Source organism: Lithobates pipiens, unplaced genomic scaffold (assembly GCF_037356315.1).
Source record: "Lithobates pipiens isolate NorthernLeopardFrog02 unplaced genomic scaffold, aLitPip1_a1.2 Scaffold_57, whole genome shotgun sequence".
NCBI lineage: Eukaryota > Metazoa > Chordata > Amphibia > Anura > Ranidae > Lithobates > Lithobates pipiens.
Genome location: NW_027507879.1, coordinates 2,818,841 through 2,841,788, shown reverse-complemented (window position 1 = coordinate 2,841,788; position 22,948 = coordinate 2,818,841). Strand labels below are relative to the sequence as shown.

The following is a 22,948-nucleotide window of genomic DNA, read 5'->3' as shown; positions in this document are numbered from 1 at the left end:
GATATAGGGAATGGAGTTGCTGAACCAGAAAATACATGCATCATCTGCTTAGCTGAGTAATGTAGAAAAGTTGTGTGATCACAGGACTGGCTGTACAGAATTACTATTTATTTTGGCAGATAAGACATCAGTGGGCGAGACTGTATTATTAGACCAGCAGGCAGCTTTTGATTTGTCATAGTGTGGATTCAGCCCCGCTTTTTCTGATAGTGGTCCCAGTCAAATCAGTTTCATAGTTAGTTAGGTTGAATAAAGACACCAGTCCATCCAGTTCAACATGAGTGAGGTGTCTACAATTGTCCCTATCCTTGTACATTGCTACACCCACATTGGTCCCTATCCTCAAGGAGCCCACGATCCAAGGTCCCCATTCATATACTAGGACCAATTTTGGACAGAAGCCAATTAACCTACCTGCATGTCTTTGGAGTGTGGGAGGAAACCAGAGTACCCGGAGGAAACCCACGCAGGCACAGGGAGAACATGCAAACTCCAGGCAGGTAGTGTCGCGGTTGGGATTTGAACCAGCGACCCTTCTTACTGCTAGGTGAAAGTGCTAACCACTACACCACTGTGCTGCCCCAAGTTGTGGTGACCAGTTATAGTGTACATATTGCCTAGATTATATACAGCCCTATTCATAGTTTGTATATCCCCTTGCCGCCGAGCGTACGCAGATGTGCGTACTCGGCTTCCGGGGGGGTATACCGGGATGATGCCCGCACCTGCAGGCATCATGCCGGTATCGTTTTTCTGAGCGGGCGATTGGCTTTCCAGCCATAACAACCGATGCGGCTAAAAGCCGCTCGGCTGTTATGCCGGAGGAGCGGGAGGGGACATCCCCCCTTACCGCGGCTAGAGAGGGTCTGGAATTCCAGTCATTCCAGTCTCCCAATTGTAAACACGGAAGCGACGTCATGATGTCACTTCCCGTTTACTCGGCTGCCAATGGCGCCGGATTTAAAAAAATATATACAGTATTCAGAATCGCTATTTTCGGCGATCTGAATACTTTGAAGTGTAAAGGAGGGGTGGTGGGTCTTTTAGACCGCCGATCCCTCCAGAAAGAGTACCTGTCACCACCTATTACTGTCACAAGGGATGTTTACATTCCTTGTAACAACAATAAAAGTGATCAATTTTTATTTTTTTTAAACTATTTATTAATTAAAAAATTTATAAAATAAATAAGATAAAAAAATTTTTTTTTACATTTTTATTTTTTAAAAGGGCCCCGTCGCCGCGAGCTCGCACAGCAAAGAAAGCACATATGGAAGTCGCACCAGCATACCGTATATACTCGAGTATAGGCCGACCCGAGTATAAGCCAAGGCCCCCAATTTACCCCCAAAAAACTGGGAAACCTATTGACTCGTGTATAAGCCGAGGGTGAGATATGCCTGTCCATCCCTGTGTGTGTGTCCATCCATCCATCCATCCATCCCTGTGTGTGTGTGTGTCCATCCATCCCTGTGTGTGTGTGTGTCCATCCATCCATCCATCCCTGTGTGTGTGTGTGTGTCCATCCATCCATCCATCCCTGTGTGTGTGTGTGTCCATCCATCCATCCATCCATCCCTGTGTGTGTGTGTGTGTGTCCATCCATCCATCCATCCCTGTGTGTGTGTGTGTGCGTGTGTGTGTGTGTGTGGCCTTGTGTGTCCAGCCTACCTGTGTCCCAAGCCTCCGTCCGGTCCCGTCCCGTCCCGAGCCGAGCCTCCGTCCGGTCCCGTCCCGTCCCGAGCCTCCGTCCGGTCCCGTCCCGAGACTCCGTCCGGTCCCGTCCCGTCCCGAGCCGAGCCTCCGTCCGGTCCCGTCCCAGGATCACCGCTCTTCGTCGGCGCCCATTCCCCTGTTCAAATGCCGCGCCTCCCTGTCTGTGATAGGCGGAACACAATTTCCCAGCAGTCTGTGTTCCGCCTATCACGGACATCCTTTCATCCTCGTCCGTAGTACGAGGATGAGACGATGTCCGTGATAGGCGGAACACAGGCTGCTGGGAAATTCAGTGTTCCGCCTATCACAGGCGAAGGCGGAGCCGGAGGCGCGGCTTTTGAATTATAGAATGGCCGCTGTCTGTCTGCTCGACACGCTGATCGAGCGGGCAGACAGCGATGACTCGAGTATAAGCCGAGGGGGGCACTTTCAGCCTCAAAAAAGAGGCTGAAAATCTCGGCTTATACTCGAGTATATACGGTATGTAAACGGTATTCAAATCACACATGTGAGGTATCGCCGCGATTGTCAGAGCGAGAGCAATAATTCTAGCACTAGACCTGGTAACCGGAATTTTGTTTTCTTAAAGGGTCACCTATTGAGATTTTTAGGTACCGTAGTTTGTCGTCATTCCACAAGTGAGTGCAATTATAAAGTGTGACATGTTTGGTATCTATTTACTCGGCGTAACATTATCTTTCATATTTTGCAAAACAAATGGGCTAATTTTATTGTTTAGTTTTTTTAAAATGCATGAAAGTGTCACTTTTCCCAAAAAGTTGCGTTTAAAACACGGCTGCGCTAATACCGCGAGACATAAAATATTGCAACAATCGCCATTTTATTCTCTAGAGTCTCTGCTAAAAAATATATATATATATAATGTTTGGGGGTTCTAAGTAATTTTCTAGCAAAAAAATATGGATTTTAGCTCGTAAACACCAAATGTCAAAAATAGGCTTAGTCATGAAGGGGATAAAACATCACACAGGCTGGGTCGGTTACGACCTGTAGCGTTGAAGCCAACGACTTCTCCATGGACTTTGTACGGCATGTATTATCATGCTGCAATATAAGCTGGCGTATATGGCACTATTGGGTTGGATTCATACTGGTGCGATCCCAGACATCGCATGTGGTTCGCACCACATGCCTGTGCACATCACATGCGATGTCTGTGCGGGGCGAATTCAGCCCGACTGTCTGTATGGCTGAAATTGCATTCGGACCAAAATGGCGCATGACCCTTATATTTGTCTGCGCTGGAATCGAATCACATGGGTGTTCAGACCCATGCGATCCAATTCCATCTTATTTCACAATTCGCACTGCATTCCGCCAACTGATTTGGGGGTGTCATTAACTTTATATTGACACCCCAAGCGGTTCGTGAACTGCCTGCAAATCAGCTGCGATGCGCACAGGAATCGCTGTGTTTCACGCATCACACCAGTATGAACCCAAGGCTGCACACTCTCTTGAGTATAATATACCAGGTACACATCCTGTCTAGGAATCTGAAGTTAAAGCACTCAAAAACGGAACTTCCACTTTTTGAAATCCGCCCCCCTCCGGTGTCACAATTGGCACCTTTCAGGGGGAGGGGGAGCAAATAACGGTCTTATACAGGTATTTTGCTCCCACTTCCAGGCATAGATATCTGTGGATATCTACACCGGGTCCAGTGTCTCCTATGCCCCCTCCCCCCCCCGCTGTCTTCTGGGAAACGCAAAGGTCTCAGAAGACAGCAGGGACCATTCAGATCGTGCAGTGCAACTCGCGCATGCGCGGTAGCGAACCAGATTCCCTTACCGGAGGTGGCGGAGGCACCCGAGGGACAGATCGGCTCTGGGTGCCGACATCGTGGGTGCCATGGGCGGGTAAGTGTCCATATTTTAAAAGTCAGCAGCTGCAGTATTTGTAGCTGCTGACTTTAAAAAAACAAAAACACACATTGCTACATGTTGTGAACAATGTACTAAATTATGGACTACTATTAGGGAGGCTATACCCATTCTTCAATACCGGGGTTTTTTCTTCCCAGGTGTCCTGTACTAGCCTATAATATGCAATTACCACCTATAAATAGAACTGAAGATTTAACTTGCGTTGGTGCCCATTTTGTAGTCAATTTAATTAATGCATGCATGCACGCATCTTAAGGGTTACATGCATATGCTGGGTGGGGGGTACCTAGGTGGGAGGGGGGAACAGGATACCAAATTTATAATTTTTGTTTTTATAACTTTTTAATACTTGCTCTAACATAATATATGGTAGATAGGAATTGATAGCATATATCTCTCTTACACTCAGTTGTGGTGCCTGGGAATGTGTGCGTGTATCTCTCTCTCTCTCTCTTATGCTTGCCCAATTGATGCGTGTAATGCCAAAAGTCATGCTGCCCTCACAAGACTTGTGGGCGTCCTTACAAGCACTGAAAACCATCAACAAAAGGAAAGGGCACACCGACCTAGTGCATTACCAATATAAACATTTTTATTGAATGATAAAAAGTAATCTACTTACAAACTCCTAGTGAACATAGGCATGTAAAATGGTGCAGACGAGACCACCACAAGATCCACAGTACTCAGCCAGTGGTGTGGGAAACCCTCGTAGCATCCAAAAGCAAACGCGCTTTGAGGATCAAGCCCTCTTTGTCCGTGCCAAACGCAATGCTTCAATCCTCGAAACGTGTTAGCCTTTGGATGCTACACCGATGGCTGAGCACTGGTTATGTTGGTAATGAACTAGGTAGGTCAGTGCGCCCTTTCTATTGTTCTCGATTTCTGCTATAAATTGGTGTCATGTGCCACTTCATTTTATTTTTTTTTGAGTTGCATTGTTTTTTTTTAGGGTGACACCCACAAATATACAAATTTATATTGGTGTCTAACCAATAGTAACAATAGAATCCTACGACCAAATCAGGGTTTGAATATAGACAGGATACAGGTCTTTAAAATGCTTTGGGCATTAATCCCTCGAAGCCCAAGCCTTCTTCTGACACTTGGAAAATTCAGAGCTCAACTTGTTGCTTACAAGTTAAAATCAGTATTTTTTTGCTAGAAAATTACTTCGTGTTGAATCCCGATCAGGTTTCTACTGCTATCCAGAGCTGCTTTAGAGAGATTCACCTTCTCATGCTGTCCTGCAGACAATCGTTTACCAGACAGGAAGTGGGGGAAATTCTCAAAACGGCAACACAGACAGGTATAAAAATGCTTTTCTTTAGTAGAATAGGAAAAGGCTAGAATGCCCATCAGATTTCTATTTCCTGTAAGTGCCCCTGCTGCAGATTTTCCCCTACGACCTGTCTAGTGAAACCATTGTCTTGAAGTGAGGCCAACATTAAAAACCAAAACAAGAGACCTAATTATCGCTAATAAAAAGCCCTGTGGATAGAGCCATTTGTACGCTAAACAAATATAAGGGAGAAAAAGGACCGGAGGCCTTAAAATCATGCAGTCACAGTTTTGTAAGGACCTATTTTTGCATAATGCATTGATGCATTTCCAAGAATATCCTGCTGCGGTCACTAGGAAAGGATCCACTAAGGCCCCATTCACACCTGAGCATAGAGTTTTCAGACAGAAAATCGCGCGATTTTGGCGGCGTTTTTTACCACGTTTTGTGCAGGGCAAAAGGTCACCAATGTAAAAAGAAGAAAAACGCCCAAATCTGCCCGATTCGAGCGACAAAAAAAAAAAAGGGTCCAGAACTTGTTTGAGCTTCAGGCGACTTGGAGTGGAGTCCATTGAGAATAATAGATTTTTTTTTTCCCCCTCCAGCGTTTTGTAGCTTCAGGCTTCAAGCTACAAAACGCTCAGATGTTGAATGGGGCATAACACGGAACGCAGCACGAAAATTAAAAACAAAATGACTTACATTGGATGTAAACAACTTTTTGTTTTCGAGAAAAGCTTCCCGAAAGACTTTGATGATGAGGTTCAGCTCTCGCAAATACTGCCTCTCCCCAGCTATTTCATTCCGCACCAACTCGTAGTAGTTCAGCTCTCCTGTGGAGGAAGGCTCCTCATCACATAATGCAACAACGCCAATGTCATCGTCCTGGTCAAACATATCCATCAAGACCTGGCAGACAGTATAGAAAAGCAGGTTAGTTACAAAAATAAAATAAAAAGGGGACACATTTTCTTAACCACTTAAGGACCAGGCCTATTCTGACACTGTTTACAAGTAGTTTTTGTTTGCTAGAAAATAACTTGGAAGCCCCAAACAATTATATATATATATCTATATATATATTTATTTTTAAGCAGAGGCCCTAAAGAATAATATTGCGGTCATTGCATTTTTTTTTATGTCACATGGTATTTGGGCAGCAGTTTTTCAAAACACTATTTTTTGTAAAAAATACACTTAAAGCGGAGGTCCACCCTAAAGTGGACCTTCCGCTCATCGGAACCCTCCCCCCCTCCGGTGCCACAATCGGCACCTTTCAGGGGGGAGGGGGGTGCAGTTACCTGGATAATCCAGGTAACTGCACCCACTTCCGGGATAGCTCTCTGCGGAAAGGGGCGTAACGTACGCCCCTTTCCGCAAGTGCCCGCCCCTTCCCGCAAGTGCCCCGCTGCCTGCTGGGAAGCACACAGATCCCAGAGGCAGCGGGGAGCGTCCTTATTGCGCAGCGCGATTCGCGCATGCGCAGTAGGGAACCGGGAAATGAAGCCGAAAGGCTCCATTTCCTGATTCCCATACCCAAGATGGCGGCGGCAGGACCCGACAGGCGACCTAGAGATCGGCTTCGGGTGCCGACATCGCGGGCGCGCTGGACAGGTAAGTGTCACTATTTTAAAAGTCAGCAGCTGCAGTATTTGTAGCTGCTGGCTTTTAAAAAAAAAAAATAATAAAAAAAAAAAAAAAAAAAAAAAAAAAAAACGCGGAGTCCCGGTGGACTGCCGCTTTAAATGAGTGCCAATTAGCTGCTCGGATCACTGCTTTGTTCACTGGTCCAAATAATTTGGTGGAGGGGGGATTATGGTGTGGGAATATTTTTCAGGGGTTGGGATTGGCCCCTTAGTGCCAGTGAAGGGTGAAGGTGCCAGTGAACTCTTAAAGCGGAGTGCCGCCGAAATCTTTATTTTTAATTTTTTTTAAAAGTCAGAAGCTACAAATACTGCAGCTGCTGACTTTTAATATATTGGCACTTACTTTTTATGGGAGCCCGAGATGTTGGCACCCAGAAGCCGATCCATCCCTCGGCTCTCGGGTGCTGTTGCCGCCACCATCTTCAGTAAGGGAATCAGGAAGTGAAGCCTTGCGCCTTCAGTTCCTGGTTCCCTACTGCACATGCTCGAGTCGCGCTGCACGATCCCACTGGTCCCTGCTGTCTTCTGGGACCTGTGTGCCTCCAAGAAGACAGCGGAGGGGGGACGGAGGAGGTGCTGGAAGTGGTGTAGATATTCGCGGATATCTATGCCCGGAAGTGGGAGCAAAATACCTGCATTAGACAGGTATCTGCTCCCCTCTACCCCTGAAAGGTGCCAAATGTGACACCGGATGGGGGGAGGATTCCAAAAAGCGGAAGTTCCATTTTTGGGCGGAACTCCACTTTAAGGCGTTAGCATACCGAGACATTTTGTAAAATTTCATGTTCTCAACTTTGTGGGAACAGTTTGGGGACGGCCCCTTCCTGTTCCAACATGACTGCGCACCAGTCTGCAAAGCAAGGTCCATAAAGATGAGTGAGTTTGGAGTGGAGGAACTTGACCGGGCTGCACACAGTCCTGACCTCACAAATGCACTTCTGGAAGAATGGTCAAACATTCCCATATACACACTCCTAAACCTTGTGGACAGCCTCAGAAGAGTTGAAGCTGTTGTAGCTGCAGAGGGTGGGCCAACGCAATATTGAACCCTACGGACTGAGACTGTGATGTCATTAAAGTTTATCTGCGTAAAGGCAAGCGTCTCGATACTTTTGACAATATAGTTTATATCTTCCTGTCTGCCACACTTCTGAATGGCCCTGAACAGCCTGCAACATTATAAATCATTTAGTTCACGATCTGCTCAGATTGAATTGCCTTGGTTTGTGACAGGTCCTCTATAAATCCTGGCTTCTCTTCCTGTTTGTAGCATGGCGTGGTGTCTGGAGTTCTCCTTTCTACTTTCTGTGTACCAATTCATTTCCATAGCTATATTATCAAATGAAACACAAACTGTGTTTACAAAGTGAGGCACTGAACACCTTATACCTACGCACACACCCAGCCAGCCACCTCACCCAGACTATTGTTGTAGGACGTGTGCTAAAATCATTGACTCATTGAGCCGAGAGTGGAAAGATGGAGCGCGTTGGACATTCCCCCGTCCATTCAGCAGACCAAACCAGCTAGCTTTATATGTGGCTGACCACTGACAGCCAATCACAGTAGTCACGTGATTGGCCAAGCAAACAAAATATTTATTATTAAATGTTATTTTTACTTCCCATTTACACAAATCCCCCTCCCCCCCCCCCATTTCCTTAGTAAGGCCCCTTTCACACTGGGGCGGTGCGGGCGTCGGCGGTAAAGCGCCGCTATTTTTAGTGGCGCTTTACCGTCGTTTTAGCAGCGGTCTGCGAGTGCTAGCGGGGTGGTTTTAACCCCCGCTAGCGGCCGAAAAAGGGTTAAAACCGCTCGCAAAGCGCCCCTGCAGCGGCGCTTTGCCGGCGGTATTGCCGCGCTGTCCCATTGATTTCAAAGGGTAGGAGCGGTTTAGGAGCGGTGAATACACCGCTCCTTCACCGCTCCAAAGATGCGGCTAGCAGGACTTTTTTCACTGTCCTGCCAGCGCACCGCTCCAGCGTGAAAGCCCTCCGGCTTTCACACTGGAGTGAAAGGGGCCGGTTTTTTTCAGGCGCTATTTTTAGCGCTGTAACGCCCGAAAACTGCCCCAGTGTGAAAGGGGCCTTACACAGGATACACCCCCCCCTTCAATAATATTATTTTCCTGATTCCTATGATGCGGTGGATGCATTGTATTATAAAACTACCATGGTTACTATTACTACTACCATTACTTGATTAGATTCACCTATCGTTATTATTACTACTACTACTACTAGTATTAAAATTAAAAAACATTTTTATTACACAATTTTCAATATACTTTATTATGATTTTGAAGATTATTATCTTCATTATCACATCACCCATACTCTTGAATACTTACTTTGCAGCCATGAATTTGTAACAATGTAGTAATAGTTACTATTATTATTACAATCATCCTGGACCACCTACTATGCCTCCATTATACACTTTCTACTCCTATGGTCCATTATTATCAGTTTTCAATCTACTAAGGTGTACATGTGTTCACAAATGTCTTTATATAATAATTCTTGTACATACACACATATATATATATATATATATATATATATATATATATATACACACATACACACATTATATATATACACACACACATACACACATTATATATATACACACACACACATATATATATATATATATATATATATATATATATATATATATATATACACACATATATATATATATATATATATATATATATATATACACACACACACACACACACACATTATATATATATAAAAACATATGTATGTACGTGGAGCATTTTCCTTCTGCTCCCTTTACGTTTCAGCCCTGTATTTCCTTGAAGGTTAATTGTGAGCAGCCATAAAAAGCTTTACATAGTCAGGTTGAAAAAAAAAAGACACAAGTCCATCCAGTTCAACCTCAAAGTGGAAGTAAACCCATGGATTTAAACAGTTAAAAAAAAAAAAAAGGCATGCCGGTGTTCTGGCAGATAGTGTCCTGCCATCATATAGCGTCCGCCCCGTACTGCAAGCTTCGGAAAATCTCCGAAGCTGAACGGCGCCTGCGCCGTGAGTGGAGGTGGTAGCCCCACCATCCAAGCGGACATAGGGTTATGAAAATTAGACGGCCACTCGCCACGCTTCGGGCTCGGCCTCGCTGCGCTTGGCTCTTTTTTATTCCTACTCTATGTCCACTTGGATGGAGGGGCTAGAACCTGGACTCACGGCGCAGGCGCCGTTCATCCTCGGCTATTTTCGTAATCTGTGTTGCTGTGTACTGCGCGCATGCGCGAGGACCGACTTCACGATCCCATGCGGGATCACCCCCAGAGCTCATCCGGGCACAGGACTTTTACACCTTGTTATCCTGCGAGTGGAACTTGTTATTGATTTTAAATTCTTCTTAATAAACTGTGCTAGACCATTGGTTGCCTGGCACCTCTCTCCACCTCCCTTTCTCTGAAATTTGAGAAAAATTCTGGACAGTCGCACTCCAAAAAAATAGCCTTTATTTGTCAAAAGGAATCAAAAATACATGCCACAGGAGAACGGACATAAGAGCTGACGCGTTTTACATTATCAAACAGTGCTTATCAAACAGCGCAGGGCCTGCTTAGAAGTTGCTGCGATATGAATGGAACTACTAATCACGGGGTAGGACCCGTCATGCGACTTTGCAGTTCCAAGATGCAGGACAAGTCACACAAGTGTGAAAGGGGCCTAAATTGACGGGTTTATTTTCGCTTCTGAATTCACTGCTGTTCAGGGGCTTTGGGCTTCAGCAAAATGGCAGCCTCCAGCAAGAAGAAACAGGAGCAACACTGGATTTACAGCACACACTAATGATGGTAGCATAATTATTAATGTATGGAATGTATGTTCCTTGCTAAAGAATATTTTTTATTATCAATTTGTTATGTATAAAGTTCAGTTTTAGGCCTCTTTCACACGGGACGGATCAGTAAAGATCCGCCCCGTGATGATCCGCTCGCTCAGCGGGGATCGCTCCGTTGTCCCCGCTGAGCTGGCTGCGGACAGGGCGGTCTCCGCACACTGTGCAGGGACCGCCCTGTCAGCTCTCCGCTCTCCTCTATGGAGATCGGACCAGCACGGACCGTGTGTCCGTGTTCATCCGATCCGCTCTGCAGACGGACAGAAAAATAGGATTTTCCTCCGTCTGCAGAATCGGACAATTGCGGAGGCGGACGATAGCGGGTGTCTGCGGATGCTCATCCGCAGACACCCGCTATCCCATAGGGATGAATGTATGTCCGTATTTCATCCGCAAACGGATGGATGAAATACAGACATACCATCCGCATGTGTGAAAGGGGCCTTAGGTAACCTAAATTTGATTTGTTTTGAACTGTGAAAAAAAAAAAAAAAACACACACACGAGTAGACAAAGCCCCCACTCTTCCCCCAATAACGATGTAATGATCCCTTTGATATTAATGACAGTTATTAGCAAATTATAAGCTAGTAGCTGAAAACGGCCCTGGTGTAGACAACTAATCAAGCTGAAATTGTTAATGGAACTGGTCAACGAGCTCCATCCAATTCTCTGTAAAGCTGGCCATACACCATACAATTTTCTTATTCAATTTCCTTTAGATTTACCTTCAACTGTGTGGTACAAGGGCCTGTCTGATTGCACACAAATTGAAAGTGTTTAGATTTGACCTCATATTATATGGTTTTGGTAAATCTAAAGGAAATCTATAGAAGAAAATTGTATAATGTATGGCCAGCATAAGTCAGCAACTGACCGCATACCATCATCTTACCTTATCAGCGCACATGGACACTTTAATGTCCTGCTGAGAGATCTCATAATGGCGGATGTTAAAGACATAATTTCCAGCAAGCTTCAGAATATCAGCTGAAATGTATTCCAACACGGCCACAATGTACAGACACACGTTATAATCCACTTTGTATCCAAGCACCTCCTGTGAGGAACAAAATGGGAAGAAGGTAAACTGCTAAACCAGCAGAAGAAAAAAAATATAATATATAAAAATTTCTAACGCAACAAGGTAGCAAAGCACTTGACTATTTTCACCAGCATTGTGACCAATCTTCTCATCACTAATGGTAACAATGTACATCAGGAGGAACAAAGACTCCAATTTTACATTAAAGAAAATTCACCTTCACTGAAAAAAAAAAAATATATGTAATATTAAAATGTTTGTTAAGTAAAGATTAGTCACTTCAAACTGAAGAGAAATCCCCCCTAGACAGTAGTCACTGTAACAGATGTCCTTATTAAAAAAAAATATAAAGTGGTTGCTAGCCTCAGACATGAAATACGAACAAAGCATATCCTTCTATAGTGTGTACGTGCCTCAATCCAGAGCACTAACTGTCATTTCTCTCTGCTGCTTCGTTCCTCTGCTATCTGCATGAATCAATTCTGACAAGTTTTCCTGACACCAAGAGAAAAATGGTGACAGGACAGGAAGCTCCAGCAGATTGGCACCTTCAGTGTGAAGGGGCGGGGGGGGGGGGGGGTGTCCCTTCCCTTTAATCAGCTCAGAGCTTGCCTCACTGAGCTCTGTAGAGGTCTGTCCCTTTTTTTCGGAACCCTCAGGCAAGTTTATAAATTCAGTACTTTGAAGGGATGTAGAGAAGAGAAGACTGCAGATAAACAGATACAACTTATGTAAGATGCTTTATTTCATCTCTGTTTATCACCTGAGGATAGTCCTTTCACTAGGTATGTTGTATGTACGGGTTTACAACCACTTTAACCTCATCTCTTGTTGCCCTAACAACACTAATATTTGGGAATTCTTAACGGTCTCAAAGATGAATCTGCCCAGGGGGGACACAGACAGCAATAAAAATTTGACATTGGGTTTTAAAACCCTTGCTACTCTATGATGGACATCTCTTCTTTGTAATTTTGGTCTGGGAAAGGGCACTGTGCTGTCAACCCACAACAGGAAAGGAGGATCTGAGTGCATCTCTGCCAGGGTCAACCGGTATTTTGGGCAGTGCAGTGGCTAAGTGGTCAGCACTTCTACCTGGCAGCACTGGGGTTTTGGTTTGAATCCCAACAATGGCACTACCGGCCTGGAGTTTGCATGTTCTCCTTTTGCCTCTCCGGGTTTCCTCTGTGTACTCCGGGCTCCGCCCACACTCCAAAGACAAGCTGGTAAGTTAATTGGTTCTAGCATGTGTATGTATGAATGTGAGTCAGGGATCTTAGATTGTAAGCTCCTTGAGGGAGGACAGGGACTGATGTGAATGTAAATATTATATATATATATATATATATATATGGCTGCGTAAATTGTCAGAGATATATAAATGTCTGTAATAAATAATAAAATAAAAGAGATACTTGTACAATCTTTAACCACTTCCATACCCGGCACTTTCGCCCCGTCCTGCCCAGGACAATTTTCCGTTTTTAGCACTGTCGCACTTTGAATGACACCACTGTACCCAAACTAAATTTTTACCATTTCTTCCCACAAATAGAGCTTACTTTTGGTGGTATTTGATCACCTCTGCGGTTTTGCTAAACAAACTAAAAAAGGACCGATATTTTTGAAAAAAATAAAAAAAGTTTTTTTTTCTTTTCTGTTATAAAATTTTGTTTTCTCCTTCAATGACGAGCACTGATGAGGAGGCACCGATATTCAGCACTAATGGGCACTGACAGGGGGCATTTATGGGCACTGACAGGTGGCATTGATGACACTAAGATGGCACTGATGGGCAGGTACTGACAGGTATTAATTAGGGGAACTGAGGCGAACTGATTGGCACGGATTGGCACTGTGGTGGGCACTGATTGGCACTGTAGTGGGCACTGGCAAACTATTATTGGGGCACTGCTGGGCACATCTGATGGGGCTGTGCTGATCATCAGCACAGACCACCCCCCCCCCCCCCCCCCAACAGGGAGAGCCACCGATTGGCAAACCGAGGAATGCCGTTGCTGGTTTTTGCGATGATCAGCTGTGATTGGTCACAGCTGATCACGTGGTAAGAAGCCTCTGTCAGAGGCTTCTTATCACAATTGGAGATGTGGCGTGTCAGACTGACTCGCCGCGCGCCGGCATGTTATCCTGCAGGACATCATATGACGCCCAGTCAGGATAACAGAACCACTTCCCGGCCGTCATTCTGTTATAGGCCGGGCGGGAAGTGGTTAAAGAGGAAGAAAAGTTCCACACATTACTTTTATCTATAGGTAAGCCTATAATGAGGGGGGCGCCAATGTGGCTCCGGCCAGTCACAGAGCCAGAATTCCACGAACCCAGAATCAAGACGGGTGAAGATAGGAACCCGCTGCAGCTCTGAGATCTCAGCGCTGGAGGGCTTTGTTTTAAGGTAAGTTTAAAGCGGAGGTCCACCCTAAAATGGACCTCCGCTCATCGGAATCACCCCCCCCCCTCCGGCGCCACAATTGGCACCTTTCAGGGGGGAGGGGGGTGCAGTTACCTGGATAATCCAGGTAACTGCACCCACTTCCGGGATAGCTGTCTGCGGAAAGGGGCGTAGATTACGCCCCTTTCCGCAAGTGCCCTCCCCTTTGCGCAAGTGCCCCGCTGCCTGCTGGGAAACACACAGATCCCAAAGGCAGCGGGGACCGTCTGGATTGCGCCGCGCGACTCGCGCATGCGCAGTAGGGAACCGGGAAATGAAGCCGAAAGGCTCCATTTCCTGATTCCCATACCCAAGATGGCGGTGGCAGCACCCGAGTGTCGATCTAGAGATCGGCTTCGGGTGCCGACATCGCGGGCGCGCTGGACAGGTAAGTGTCACTATTTTAAAAGTCAGCAGCTGCAGTATTTGTAGCTGCTGACTTAAAAAAAAAAAAAAAAAAAAAAAAAAAAAAAACGCGGAGTCCCGGCGGACTCCCGCTTTAAATTATCGCACATTATGCCTTTACCTTGCGAGGTATAAAAAAAACTAAAATTTAAAAAAATGCTTTAAAATTATAAAATATGGAAAAATGTGCAGATATACACAGCATATATACCTTATTTTTTAACCCCTTCACACCTAAATGGTAAAACGAATCTAAAGACCTAAGCTCAATTTTGCAACATTGACGTGTTAGTAAAACCGTACATATCATCACAATTACTTAGTGCATCCAGGTGTAATATACCTTGGTTTTTTTCAGGACAAATTGCGCTCTCTCTTGTTGGTAAATGTTAATTTAAAAAGACGGATTTTTTTTTTTTTTTTTTTTTAAAGGAAAAATTGCCTAAAATAAAAGTTTTTTTTTTTTAGCTGTATATTTCTTGATATTATCATCATTTATCACCAAAGAACAACCCAAAATGAATTCTCCTGACGATTGCATTGTGTATGTTAATTGCTTGTACCTGTAGTACAGCCCAAAAAGAATGGTGCACATTTTGCATTTTTTTTTTTTTATCCTGCTTAAAGCACACCGACACATAGCACATTTTTATTTTATTTTACCCAAATGATGCTGGTTGTGACCTTTGACCCCAACAATAACCCTGGCAATCACTGGATCTTATTTTTTTATTTTATTTTTTATTATTATTTATTTAGAATTTTTAGTACATTTTTTTTTTTTTTTACACACTTGGATTGTTTACAATTCCTCTCCTGCAAGAAGAGGAAGATACAATGTGTCTTCCTCTTCATTCACAAGAAGAACAAAACCAAGGGGCGGGCTCACAGCGACTGAACATTGTGATAGCCTCTGATTGGCTATCACAGCAATCAGATGATCCCGGAACCGACAGTCTCGGGTCATGATCGTTAGTATGAGACCTCAGTCTCTAGCTATGCGGCGCGCTCCAAGCACAAAGGGAGGTACACAAATATGCGGCCCCACAGAAAAAAAAATATATATGTGTGTGCAGTCAGTGCAAAGGGGTTCATTTGAATTTACATACCCTTTAACTATAATGGTAAATAGTAAACCTACCTTTAATAATGGATGAATTTTATCAACAGGCAGAAGCAGGGGGTTCCTTCGCTTGCGTTTTTCTATGGCTGACTGAGCATCTGCTATGGCCCATTTATCGATCGGGTGGGGAAAAGTCTTTTGGACTCTTTCCTGAAATAAAAAAAATAAAAAAAGAAATAATTTAAAAAAAAAGAAATTAAATTAAAAAAAGGAACATAACGTGAAAGATAGAAAAATGAAATTATACACATCATTTTTTATACAGATACACTTATCTCTAGGCAAAACCCTTGTTTTAATTTTTCCCAAAAATCAGTGTATGGCCAGCTTAATCACTTAAGACCCCCCCCCCCCCATAGCATATTTACTATTAAGGGCGGCCCTCCTGTGCAGAATCATGTGTATATATATATATATATATATATATATATATATATATATATATATATATATATATATATGCGATTCTGCACTTACGCTGGCGGCCTGGCCCGCTTCTGCTGTAATTACTCACACAGCAGAAGCCAATCACAAGGCAGAATCCCGTTCCGATAAGGGAGGAAGAGATGGATTTTTTTTTTTGTCCCTGCAACGCAAGAAATAAATTCCCTGAGTAAAAGCAGCAGACACAGTACACCAAAACACTGGCTAGGCACACATTTAACCCTTTGATCACCCTAGATGTTTAACCCCTTACAAGCCAGTGTCATTAGTACAGTGACCGTGCATATTTTTTAGCACTAATCCCTGTATTAGTGTCACTGGCTCCCGCAAAGTGTCAAAATTGCCAGTTAGTGTCCGATTGTCCACCGCAATATAGCAGTCCCACTATAAGCCGCTGATCGCCACCATTACTGGTATATATATAAAAAGAAAAAAAAATATTCCAGTACATATGCCATAGTTTGTAAATGCTATAACTTTTGTGCTAAACAGTCAATATGCGCTTATTGGGATTTTTTTTTTTTACCAAAAAAATATGTAGCAGAATACATATTACCCTAAATTTATGAAGAAATTTGATTTTTTTTCAATAATTTTATTGGATATGTTTTTATTGCAGAAAGCAAACGTTTTTTAAATTGACGGTAATTTTTTTGTTTATTGCACAAAAAGTAAAAAATGTAGTGGTGATCAAATACCACCAAAAGAAAACTCTATTTGTGCAGGGGAAAAATGATATAAATTTTATTTGGGTACAGTGTCACGCAGCCACAAAATTGTCAGTTACATGCTATGTTGGGGCTTGCCCCCCCTTTTTTCCTTGAATAAAAAAAAAAATTGTCAGTGACAGTAACGCGGTGCTGTATTACAAAATAATGTCCGGATCATAAAGGAGGGGTAAATCTTCCAAAAGGTCAAGTAGTTAAAGTGGATGTAAAGTCAAGCATTTGATGCTATACGGCACTGCATTATTTAACTGACAATTGCGCGGTCATGCAAGTCTGTACACAAATAAAATGTATGTAAAAAAAATAAAATAAAAAATAAAAATAAAGAGCGACAATTTTGAAAAAAATAAAAAAACACGCATTATTTTTTTACATTTTGCTATAATAAATATCCCGCACAAATATATTTAAAAAAACATTTTTTTTCCTCAGGCCGATACGCATTATTCTAAATATTTTTGGTAAAAAAAAAACAAAAAAAAACGCAAGAAGAGATTATTGATTGGTTTGCGCAAAAGTTATAGCGTTTACAAAATAGGGGATAGTTTTAAGGCATTTTTATTCATTTCTTTTTTAAATGGCGGCAATCAGCGATTTTTATCATGACTGCGACATTATGGCGGACACGTCGGACATTTTTGACACATTTTTGGGACCATTGTCATTTATACAGCAATCAGTGCTATACAAATGCACTGATTCCTGTGTAAATGACACTGGCAGTGAAGGGGTTAACCACTAGGTGGCAGCGTAGGGGTTAAGTGTGTCCTGGGGAGTGTTTCTAACTGTGGGGGAGGGGGGCGTGGCTGTGCGTGATATGTCACTGATCTCTGCTCCGATCACAGGGAGCAGAGATCAGTGACATTGTCACTAGGCAGAATGGAGAGATGCTTGTTTACGTTCGCATCTCCCCATTCTTCCTCCCCGTGAGACGATCGTGGGTACCCCCGCAGCGATCGAGTCCGCAGGACCCGCGACCCGACTCACGGAGCTTGCTGCGCCGCTGGCCGCCTCTTAAAGGGCAACGTACAGGTATGCGATTCTTCCTGTAAGAGCCCTTCTGCCGACGTATATCGGCGTGAGGCGGCCGGCAAGCGGTTAATTGGTTTGCGCAAAAGTTACAGCATCTTCGAACTACGGGATATGTATACTGGAATTTTTATTTATTGATTTTTTTTAATACTACGTACTAGTACATACTAGGTGGCGATCAGTGACTTATATTGCAGTGGACATTCTGATACTTAAAGCGGAGGTCTGCTGAAAAAGAAAATTTTAAAAGCCATCAGCTACAAATACTGCAGCTGCCGACTTTAATATATGGATACTTGTCCAGGAAGCCCGCAATGTCCGCAGCCAAAGCCCATCTGTCTCTGTCGGCTCTGGGCTGCTGCTGCCGCTGTAGTGTCATATTTTGCTCCCCATCGTAGAATGCTCCGGAAGTGAGTGGTGTTGCGGCCAGAAATTTCGCACTGCGCAGGCACGATGCATACCAAACACTTGCGCTATGCGTTCCAAGGGATTTGCGACAATGCAGACCAGTAAAACCGTCAGATAATGTCACAGAAGTGAGGGGAGGTAATCCCCCTCCCCGAGCCACGTTACCCGCTCTCTCTCTGCTCCGCTCTGTTTAAACGTAACGACACCATTACCTCCCCTCACTTCCGTGACATTATCTGACAGTTTCACTGAACTGCATTGTCGCAAATCCTCTGGAACGCATGGCGCAAGTGTTTGGAACGCATCGCGCATGCGCAGTGCGAAATTTCTGGCCGCAACGCCACTTCTGGAGCATTCTACCATGGGGAGCAAAATATGACACTACACCGCCGCCATCCTCGGTAAGGGATGGCTTCACTTCCTGGTTCCCTACTACGCATGCGTGAGGCCGCGTACACACGGGCGGATTGTCTGGCCAACTAAGTTCGGCATACAATCCGACAGACAGTCCGTTCAAAATGAGCATGAACGGACTTGACCACACACGATGAGCAGACAGTCCGCTGAAAGCGTGCGTGATGACGTGTACAGCACGTACGACGGGACTAGAAAAACGACGTCCTATACGCTGCAATGCAACCTTCGGCCGCGTAAACCCTTTCTGAGCATGCGCCATACTTAGTCCGTCCAACTTGCCTACACACGAGCGGACTGTCCGCTGAAACCAAGTTTGGACGGTTAAAACCAAGTTTGAACAGACTGTCTTACGGAAATTCCGTAAGACTTTGTTCGTCAGACTGTCCACTGAAAAAGTCCGCTGAAGCCCACACACGAGCGGATTGTCCGCTGAAACACTGTTCAGCGGACTAAGTTGGGCAGACAGTCCGCCCGTGTGTACGCGGCCTAAGTCACTAGTCACTACGCTACAGCTCCTCACTGGTCCCTGCTATGTTCTGGGACCTGTGAGTCTCCCAGAAGACAGCAGGGGAGGACAGAGTAGGCGACGGAAGTGGCGTAGGTCAGCGCGATCATCGCAGTGATCTATGCCAGGAAGTGGGAGCAAATACCTGCATTAGACAGGTATCTATCTGCTCCCTCCTCCCCCCTGAAAGGTGCCAAATGTGACACTGGGGGGGGATTCCAAAAAGAAGAAGTTTCCATTTTTGGGTAGAACTCCACTTTAAGGCTTCGTGTACACTGTTGCTGGTAAATGTTTTAGAAGCATTTGGGCATTTTTTTCAGCAGCCTCTGACCTCTCCTCTATGTGATTTTATCAGTACATGTGCACTGGGTCGTTTACAGTAGTTTCTAGGCAGGCGAGTTTAGAAGCATTTTTTGGAAAGCAAAAAAAAAAAAAAAAAATATGTGTTCAGGACGGATTATTCAGAGGCATTTGAAACGCCAAGCGCCTGCAACAGCTTTTAAAATGCGTGTAAACGCGGTAACTTGCATCTAGCAAAAATTTAAAACGCAGCATGTAAAACGTGGCAAAACTGACATTTTTAAACATCGGTTATTATCTGTCAAGTTACATCGTTCAGGAGAGGTTGTAAGAAACGTCCTGTGTACATTAAAGTGGTTGTAAACCCTTAGGCCCCTTTCACACTGGGGCGGGAGCGGCGTTGGCTGTATGCGGCCGCTAGCGGGGCGGTTTCAACTCCCACTAGCGGGCGAAAAAAGGGTTAAAACCGCCCGCAGAGCGCCCCTTGATTTCAATGGGTAGGAGCGGTTAAAGTGGCTGTAAACCCTTACAACACACTTTGACCTACAGGTAAGCCTAGATTAAGGCTTACCTGTAGGTCCAAGAAATATCTCCTAAACCTACACGGTTTAGGAGATATTTGCCGAAAGACAGGCACCGTTGTCTACGGCGCATGCGTCGTAGACAGCGGCGCGCAGGCGCACTGAGGACGGCACTGTCAACAACGAAGATGCCACGCGCGTCGGCTCCCATGCGCGGGAGTGACGTCATCTTGGCTTCGCCGAATGACAGCGGCAGAGCAGCGAGACCCCACCGAGAAGATGGAGGCGCTGGACTACAGGGGACAGCGGTGACTTCGCTGGCTCCTGTGTCAGGTAAGTGACACATAATGGACTACTATGCGATGCGATGCGATGCATAGTAGTCCATTATGCTTTACCTTTGCAGGGAATGAAAGAGGAAGTAAACTCATCAGGGTTTACTTCCTCTTTAATACACAGCTACAAAGATGCGGATAGCAGGACTTTTTTCACCGCCCTGCCAGTGCACCGCTCCAGTGTGAAAGCCCTCCGGCTTTCACACTGGAGTGAAAGGGGCCTTTTTTTTTTTATTCAGGCGCCACACAGGTGCTATTTTTAGCGCTGTAGCGCCTGAAAACCGGTGTGAAAGGGGGGGCCTAACAGACCACTTTAACCTACAGGTAAGCCTAGATTTTCTTTTAGAAAGAAAATCTATCCCTTCCTCCCTGTCAGAACGAAGCTCTACCTTGCTTGCACAGGCAAAGTTCCATTCTGTGCGTTTTCCTGACGATCGGTGAGCGCTGGCAGACAGCCAATCGCCGGCACCCGCTGATCGGCTTCTGCTGCGACAAATCACAGCAGTAGCGGCGCGCCGGCGGTGTGTGCCCCCCCCCCCTACCCGGGAAGTGGCGAGTCACTAGATACGTAACACAGCCCAGGAGAGCCGCTTTGCCGCCGTACATCCCCGTGATGCGGTTGGCATGCGGGTAAAGCTTCTCGTTAAAGGCCGTGTAAATACTTCAATGTCCATAGCCGGGTCACAGGTTTACTTTAGGATAAGATCCAAACTCTCATTACTAATTTCAGGATGACCAACTCAGACGAAGTCAGAGGCCTTTCGCTGACCACAGTTTGCCGGAACTTTTCCTCTACCAAGCTGCCATGAACCCTCCTATGCTTTATTTTAATCTCTCTCGCCCGGTCTGTGGAGAAGGGCTCTAAGGGACTGAGGCATAGACCGCATTCTATTCCTAGAAATTGCTCACTGAGATAAGATTCGTTTTTATAATCTATCCATAGACAAGATTGACAACAGCGAGACGAAACGTCTTCCAAAAATCAAATGCAGTTCTTGGCTACAAAACTGCAAAGTCGTGGCAACTCTACCCACAACTATAGTAAGGCCAGGACCGCACTACATCTTCATTATAGGGAGATGGAGAATAATTGCCTCATACCACACTCTACACCCCACGGGAAAAAAAAAAAGAAAAGAAAAGAAAAAGAAGAAAAGTCATAAATGCTTCCCTTGTGCGCAAAGGCTACCCACAGGCATAAGAAGGTCGGAGAAAAGGGAAACTTGAAAGCTGAACTTTAGTCTTGGAGAAAATAATATACGTATGATAGAGCTGAACAGCCGCCATTTAAAATGAAAATATTTATGTCCACGTAAAAAGGTACCTTTTATTATTAACCACTTCAGCCCCGAAAGAATTTACCCAGCTCCCCCGCCGTCCTGACCAGAGCACTTTTTTTTGCGTTTCAGCACTGCGTCGCTTTAACTGACAATTGGGCGGTCGTGCGACGTGGCTCCCAAACAAAAATTTACGTAATTTCCCTCCCCCCCCCCCAAATAGAGCTTTCCTTTGGTGGTATTTGATCACCCCTGTGGTTTTTTTTTTCACTATAAACAAAAAAAGCGTAGATTTTGAAAAAAAAACGCGTTATTTTTTACTTTTTGCTATAATAAATATCCCCCAAAAATATTTAAAAAAAAAACATTTTTTTTCCCTCAGTTTAGGCCGATACGTATTCTTCTACATATTTTTGGTTTAAAAAAAAAATAAAAAAATCGCAATAAGCAATTATTGATTGGTTTGTGCAAAAGTTATAGCGTTTACAAAATAGGGATAGTTTTGTGGCATTTTTATTAATATATTTTTTTTTAAATGGCGGCGATCAGCGATTTTTATCGTGACTGCAACATTATGGCGGACACATCGGACATTTTTGGGACTGTTGTCATTTATACAGCAATCAGTGCTATACAAATTCACCAATTCCTGTGTAAATGACACTGACAGTGAATGGGTTAACCACTAGGTGGCAGTGAGCGGGTTAAGTGTGTCCTAGAGGCGTGTTTCTAACTGTGGGGGGCGTGGCTGTGTGAGACACATCACTGATCTCTGGTCCGATCACAGGGAACAGAGATCAGTGACACTGTCACTAAGCAGAACGGGGAGATGCTTGTTTACATTAGCATTTCCCTGTTCTTCCTCCCCGCGAGGTGATCGCGGGTATCCCCGCGTCGATCAAGTCCGTGGGACCCGACTCATGGAGCTTGCTGCAAGCACGCCCGCATCTTAAAAGGTCAATGTACAGGTACGTGATACTGCCTGTACGAGCCCTTCTGCCAACGTACTGTATATCGGCGTGAGGCGGTCGGCAAGCGGTTAAAGTAGAGCTATAGGTAAAACTTTTTTTACATTTTGGATAGAATGAGAGGAGGTTATAACACCTGTCAGATTTATTTCCCCCACCATTGGTGTCTCATTGTGGAGATTTCCCATTACTTCCTATCCCATAGACCAAACAGGAAGTGAGAGAAAATCCCTGCAAATTAATGGAATTCTTTGGGAACCCCTGTATTCCCCCGTTCTGCCATTCCGAGACCCGATCGCGGGACACCGGCGGGCGTAGAGTCTCCGCGGGACGCCGGCGGACATAGAGTCCGCGGGACGCCGGCGGACATAGAGTCCGCGGGACGCCGGCGGACATAGAGTCCGCGGGACGCCGGCGGACATAGAGTCCGCGGGACGCCGGAGGACATAGAGTCCGCGGGCAGGGACACGGAGGGGGCAGGTTCAAAGCAACGTATATATACGTTGCTTTGCCTGCCCGCGCCATTCTGCCGGCGTAAATGTGCGTGAGGCAGTCGGC

General features: G+C 44.9%; 1 protein-coding gene across 1 annotated transcript in view; it reads right to left on the bottom strand.

Moving 5' to 3' along the window:
- The window catches only part of SOS2 (SOS Ras/Rho guanine nucleotide exchange factor 2), a 187,243-nt gene that overhangs the window by 83,399 nt on the left and 80,896 nt on the right, over window positions 1-22,948 (bottom strand). The window contains exons 3-5 of the mRNA XM_077467601.1: window positions 15,474-15,605; window positions 11,329-11,493; window positions 5,608-5,814 (exon numbers count right to left, since the gene is read on the bottom strand). Coding sequence (XP_077323727.1) covers window positions 5,608-5,814; window positions 11,329-11,493; window positions 15,474-15,605 — 504 coding nt within the window. The remainder of the gene's footprint in view (window positions 1-5,607; window positions 5,815-11,328; window positions 11,494-15,473; window positions 15,606-22,948) is intronic.